This window comes from Pinus tabuliformis, chromosome 4_2 (genome assembly GCF_031772625.1).
Source record: "Pinus tabuliformis cultivar Carrire ecotype Pingquan chromosome 4_2, CPIR1, whole genome shotgun sequence".
Taxonomy (NCBI): Eukaryota; Viridiplantae; Streptophyta; class Pinopsida; order Pinales; family Pinaceae; genus Pinus; species Pinus tabuliformis.
Genome location: NC_142304.1, coordinates 828939579 through 828946872, shown reverse-complemented (window position 1 = coordinate 828946872; position 7294 = coordinate 828939579). Strand labels below are relative to the sequence as shown.

The window sequence follows — 7294 nt, the reverse complement described above, 5'->3', positions numbered from 1 at the left end:
AGGTCCGTGCAAGAAAAGCATATGATCAGATGAGGGCATCAGAGGCGGCAAGATCTGCTCGTAGAGCTGTTGTATCCTCTTGTGCGATGATTATGCATCACACAGAATGTGCAAATGGCTCATCAAGGCATGCAAAACTTCCACCATCTGTGAAGTGCACCCAAAATTCGACAAACAACATGATGGACAGACAACACGATGCTTACAAAGAATTTATTCACTCTCCAACTCCCTTGCCCCAGAAGGGCCAAGGCCCAGGCCCATATAAGCTCTAATACTAATTTGAAAAATTGATCACTACTTGAATTAATCAAATAATGTTACATATAAATACATGTAGTGTTGTTTCAAGATGGGTAGACTATCTTGGATACACAATCACTTGGTTGAGAGAATATCTCAACCACACACCAATCTAGGAAACCAGTAGATCTAAACAACTCCTAGATAATAGGAACAGACTCCTTTACATAGAATGAATCACAATTGGGACAAGTAAGAATTATATTTTCCAAGTGAAAGCAAGGACATCAACTTTACATGAGTTCGAGTTCATTGAAAGTGAAAATCAATCCATGAAATTACGAGTTCATTAGAAGTGAAATTCAATCCATGAAAGTACGAGTTCATTTGAAGTGAAAATCAATCCATAAAAGTGTTGTAGGGTTTCAACAAAGAAAATTACTTTATGGCTCATATGGGAGAAAGCATTTACATAGTTCAAAGCAAAACATAAGAATAATAAATTCAAGTTGAAAATCCATCGGAAATGCTAATAATAATGTATTTAAAATAGATGTATTATAGCACCAACCACTAAATATCAAATTAGTGTATTTATACTAGTAAAATATGCATATCATCACAGACAAAATTCTTCAATTTAGATGTATAAAATGAAAACTTCAATGTATAAAACGAAAACTACTAATAGAAGTTAGAAATTCTTTATACTCAAGTTTTATTAAGGCTGGATTCACTTCATTCATTTATCTACTTCGTGCATTCAATTTAACATTCAGAAATTCTTTGAGTGCATTGTTAAAGCACTCTTTGTATTCTCAATAATTGTTTTTTTTTTTTTGCAATAATTTTTTTTTTGGCAATAAGCACCAACGCAAGTTAATCTTCTCCCAGAGATAAATCAATTTGTTATCAATCCAGTTTAACTATATGTCAGTCTAAACCAAAAGGATTCATTACAATACATTGTTAGGCCGATAGGCCTTCCTTTGAAAGAGACTTTCATCGTCCTTTTGTTTCTAACGTTTACACTTGGCGTCCACATTCAGCGGGAAATTGTTCATATGTGTCGGGCAATTTCTGTTTATTCTCAGCAATTTCGGAGAACAAGCGCCACCCTTCTGCTTTCCACTGACATCTGTGCACATTTTCAAGATATTCGTCATGGTCTCCTTCAATTATTCGTTTCTTCTCATTCTGCAACCGTGTACATTAACTTGGGCGATGTCGGTGCCATGGCCTACAGTCACTCGGGCCAGACTCTACTCCCACCCATGCATGCTTTCTGTGCCCTGCTCAGGCTCGACGTGGTCTTGACTGACATCGCCCCCGTTCTGCCCGCCCTCAAACGCAACGTGAAGAAAAACACGGTGGCGACCTCCCTCGCCTCGGCCGGAAAACCGGGATCCGGCGTTGGAAGAGTGAAGATTTCTCAGCTCTATTGGAACAACGAGAAGCAGATTCAGGGACTGAAGCCTCCATTTGATTTCATTGTGTCGCGGATGTTGTTTATTTGGAGAATACTGTGGAGCTTTTGATTTCCACCATGAATGCCCTTTCTGGAGCGAATACTGTAATCTATTAGGTTATCAGATACGATCTCCAGAAGCCCATCAACTTTTTTGGCAGATTTGTCCTAATTATTTCATTGTGGAGAAAATACCCCATGAGGATTTGCATCCGGAGTGTGCATATGAAGAAACTGAGGTGTATATTCTCAGGATCCAGCGTTGGAAGAGTGAATATTTCTCAGCTCTATTGGAACAACGAGAAGCAGATTTAGGTACTGAAGCCTCCATTTGGTTTCATTGTTGTCACGAATGTTGTTTATTTGGAGAATATTGTGGAGCCTTTGATTTCCACCATGAATGCCCTTTCTGGAGCGAATACTGTAATTCTATTATGTTATCATATACGATCTCTAGAAGCCCATAAGCATTTTTGGCAGATTTATCCTAATTATTTCACTGTGGAGAAAGTACCCCATGAGGATTTTCATCCGGAGTATGCGTATGAAGAAACTGATGTGTATATTCTCAGGAAAAAAATGACCTAAGTGTGGGTAAAACAAGGTTTTCCAGGGTTTAGGGGTGGGGCGCAAATTGTATATGGGTTATAAAGTAGAGGGCGCATAAAGTACCTGGCCCTGTTATGCAAAAACTCTGATCAGATAGCCACTGGGGGAAATCTTAGGCAGATCCTATTTCCGGAACTGGGTTGTCCAATTTTGTTCCGCCGCAGGACAACGTTGCAGCTTTTGAAGTCGACATTTTTCTTTATGTGTGCGAGCATGAAGAAGGCTAGAAAAAGGGTCACTATCATATTCCATTATATATAATGCTTTGAGAACCGGATCTTCTGTTGATGTTTACTTGTGTAAGAAACCCAAACCCTTAAGCCCTTTTAGATTGTACAAAATGGCTTGTGTTTGTTAATGCAGTAATAGTCCATTTGGTGGATTGTTTACAGTCTCCTTATACTTTTTCACTTAATGTTGAATTTGCTACCACACCCCAATCCAATTTTTAAAAATATTTACAAACTATATCAGCACTGAAAAATACCTTTCGTGAATGAAACTTTAATCCCAGCCATTGATATTTACCTGCTTTTGCATTCTAAATATACCCTTGGAGTCCAGTCAAACAGAATAGTATTTGGGGCTTTCGTTATTTGGAGCTTCGTGGATCCAGACTGAGTGAGTAATAAAGGATGCCATTCGCACTGCAATTGTGTACAGTTCGATAGCCAAATCTTTCATTCTCTGTTCCTACCATGCGGTAGGGCAGTCGCCTATACATCAGGCAGCAAATATTCGTTGTGGGATTTCGATCTTTAAATGAAAGGAGAACTTAACGCCATATGAGGTAATTTTTGTGTCGCTGGGCTTCGCGAGTTTTTTTATTCTTCAGTCTTTAATCCTGGATTTACCTTTTTGCATTTTAAGGAAATAGATTTCTTTTTGGTAAATTTTGGAGTGCACGCTGTCTTGTGTTTTACCTTTAAGCTTTGATCGCCTGTAGTCTTTTGAACCTAAAACCAGCTAGCAGGATTGCGAATGCTTTAGTTTGTGGGTTAAGGGTTAAGAATCTGCGGTTTTGTTCTAAAAGAGTAAATGTTTGGACAGATTGTAGAGACAATTACAAGAACTGAAAAGTTTTAGTTGGATCCGCTTGGATTTCCTAATTTGAAGCTTAAATACATTCCGGCTGCATATTATTTAATTTTGAGCAAAAGCTTGTCATATTCTTCAGCTAGAAGGCAGAAGGCTCAAAGCAAGCAAACATCAAGCTGTTTGATTATTATCATTGAATTGAAACACCTTGGTCTAGTTGTTTTCCATTGCAAAGGCATTAAGAAATTTGTTGGCAGCCGATACGATATTGACAATTAAAATGGATAGTTCCATTGAAAGCCTTTTGTGTGAAGAGAATCTGCAGATTGATAGTCCATGGTCAAAAGATTTGAATACTCATTGCATCGACCACAGTGATTCAACGCCGTACCACGATGAAGCGATTAAAATCTGTCTAGAGAAGGAATTGGCCTTTATGCCAAGTGTAGGCTATTATTTGCAACATCTTAGGGCCAGTGAATTATGTGACGCAAGGAGGAGGGCCATTTACCTTTTTTTTCTTCATATTTTAGCTTATCCATGTTGATTATAGTTTGCATATAGAACTCTGGATGCACCAGACCTTGTGGATGATTATTACTTGAACCTACTAGACTGGAGTTTTAACAATGTGTTGTCCATAGCCCTTGGCAATACTGTATACCTGTGGAATGCTTCAAATAGTTCTATATTGGAGCTTCTGATTGCAAACGATGAAGAAGGCCCTGTTACTAGTGTTAGCTGGGCACCTGATGGGAGGCACATTGCCATTGGGTTGAATAATTCTGTTATACAGCTATGGGACTCTTCATCTGATAAACAGGTAAATAAAATCTCCTTATCTCTTCAAGGTTTTTTCATTCCAATGTAATGGCAAACTCCAAATTTTGACATGGATAAAATTGCAGTTAAGAACATTGAAAGGTCATCATGCACGTGTTGGTGCCCTTGCTTGGAATGGTCCTATTCTTACGACAGGAGGACGGGATGGGATCATAATCAATCATGATGTTCGTATGCGAGAGCACATTGTTCAAACATACAGAGGGCATGACCAGGAGGTTTGTGGATTGAAATGGTCTCTTTCTGGCCAACAACTTGCAAGTGGGGGGAATGATAATCTACTGTACATTTGGGATCAGAGCATGGCATCCCATAATTCTACCTCTCAATATCTCCACCGCTTAGATGAACACTGTGCAGCAGTCAAGGCCTTGGCATGGTGCCCCTTCCAAAGCAATCTTTTAGCATGTGGTGGAGGGAGTGCAGACAGGTCTATAAAGTTTTGGAATACTCACATAGGTGCCTACTTAAATACCGTAGACACTCATTCCCAAGTTTGTTCATTACTCTGGAATAGGCATGAACGTGAGTTACTGAGTTCATATGGATTTAGTCAGAACCAGTTAACCTTATGGAAGTATCAATCTGATGTGAATATTACTGAACTTACAGGTCATACTTCTCGAGTTCTTCATTTGGCACAGGTATGGAAATTGATTTATTTTTATGAGTACTTATGCATTCATCTTTCGTTTTATGAATGGATTTGTCCTCATGATCCTTCTTATGCCTTACCTCTTCATAGCCCTGATGGGTACACAGTTGCATCAGCTGCAGCAGATGAAACACTCAGGTTTTGGCAAGTATTTGGAGTTACTGATACCTCAAAAAGGGCGAAGAGTAAAGATGAAAATGGGGCTTTCAGCGAGTGTCATACTTACATCCGCTAATAAGCATCTTTCTATATTTATGAAATGAGGATGTTTAACTCAAGGTAGTAATTAAATGTTCTGTTTTCTATTTCACATAGCTCTTCTGCAGGTTGTTGGATTGCCATGGAGCATGCTCCACTTTCTTCAATGTAATATGCTACAGTGTCTTCTTTCTTTCTTCTCATATACCATGAACTTTGAATTTATCTTTTGTGAAACCTGATGGAACAATGTTGCAACAGCGTTCTGAGACGAACCACTCCTTCAGCTGCATCGTAAAAATTAAAATGGTTTTGGCAAGTCTTTGGAGCCCCATATTCTTCAATGAAGGTTCTAAAAATGATACATTATGAGTGTCAGGTCATTCACATCAACAAAGAAATCTCCACGCCTCCTCCACTCATGGAATGATTCACATTCTACAAAAAGCCTTCACACCTCTACTCAATCTTATAGGTAATTCTTGAATGATTTATCTTCTTCATTTTGCTATGACGCACTTATTATGTAATTTCTTACCTGAGATAAATTCTATATCTATATTGCTATAGAATTTTAGTTCTGTATCTATATTGCTATTTCATTTGTATAATTTTTTTGTAATATTTTACATTGTACCGTAGTTCAGTTCCTTAGGCTTGTACCATAGTTCAGTTCCTTAGGCTTGCAAAATTCATCTCTCACATATATTCATGCAAGAGATCAGTAAAGCATTTTTTAATAGACATTAATCAGAAAAATAGTCACATACATAGGTGCTTGAAACTTGAAAGAACTCCATGAACTACCTTGACTTGTGGCTACAACTCTCAACCTTACAAAAATATTGACTGCGACAGAAGAACTGAAAAAACTTACTAAAGACCTCCATGCATACCAGGTATTGATGATATAGCCATGAATGAGTAGACACTAAATTGAGAGCTTCTAATGTGTTGCTAGGACAAGTGATATTCATCATCATTTGCTATGCCATTGTTGCAAGATCATGTCTCATGGAACTGTTGGTCTGATTAGTTATCTTTGTCCTCTAACACCTTGCATATTTTGAATGTTTGTTAAAGAACTGAAAAACTGACTAAAGACCTCCATGCATACCAGGTATTGATGATATAGCCATGAATGAGTAGACACTAAATTGAGAGCTTCTAATGTGCTGCTAGGACAAGCGATATTCATCATCATTTGCTGTGCCCTTGTTGCAAGATCCTGTCTCATGGAACTGTTGGTCTGATCAGTTATCTTTGTCCTCTGACACCTTGCATATTTTGAATGTTTGTTAAAGTTGTTCATGCTCATTGGTTCTATGATCTATCATATCATTCCTCCCATTCACTGGTATCTGTTATTGCTCTGTTGGACTGATCAACCATATTTATCTTTTTTTATTAAAACAACCATATTTATCCTATATTCATCTGCTTCCCAAATTAGTTTAAGTTGTGGCTTTTTTGTTTTGTCTGATTTCCATCCGGTGCCTGTGCTTTGATTTGAAACTTCGTTGTTTGTGTTAATTGTTGTGACTGCTTTCTCTGGGACCCTTGTCAGATTTTGGCCTCTCATACTGTCTGCCCCACTAATTGATATTTTTGCTGGTACTAAAATTTAACATACCCACATGTGTTTTCCAATACCTTTCTTTATGCCAAATAGTGTGGGTTTCAGTGCCAATAAAGTAGATTAAGTTCCATCATGGTTTCATCTATTTATTGCCACTTTCCAGTACATTTTGGTAATGAATTCATTTATTGATGGGTAAGAAATAACCAAATGAAAACCTTGTTTTCCCTATTCTTAAAGTTCTAAAGTAATTAAAAGGAGATACTTGTTAGGTTTCTTAAATGTAATGTGGCAACATTTAGTCACTTAGTTTTATTCAGAGTTTGCAGATGATCTGTAATTTATTATGCATGGTTTATTGGTACTTCCTTTTCCCCTTCTTTGCAGGGGAAAGCTACAGGTCTATATTGTCGATGGCTTCCACAGTGCAACCGTGGCGGCAACAATTTCTCCTTACCCCGGAAGTGAACCAGGTCATTCTTGTGGCCATGTTTCCTCTTAGTCGCCAGGCTTCTCCATCGCTTACCTCGCATTTTCTCGTTCCTTTACACAGGACAATTAAAACAAAAAGTAGATTCTTTGGTTCAAATTTCTTTGGAGATTTGATCAGTTAGGGTTTCTTCTTCTGTAGCGATAAAATTTACAAAGCTTTGCTATAATC

General features: G+C 38.0%; 1 protein-coding gene across 1 annotated transcript; it reads left to right on the top strand.

Annotated features, from left to right (window-relative positions):
* Positions 1–3638: 3638 nt before the first annotated feature.
* LOC149172228 (cell division cycle 20.1, cofactor of APC complex-like) lies at positions 3639–5091 on the top strand. Its single transcript, XM_089426241.1, has 4 exons — positions 3639–3803; positions 3912–4181; positions 4267–4845; positions 4945–5091. The coding sequence occupies exons 1-4, from the start codon at positions 3639–3641 to the stop codon at positions 5089–5091; spliced, it is 1161 nt and encodes a 386-aa protein (XP_089282367.1).
* Positions 5092–7294: the final 2203 nt, after the last annotated feature.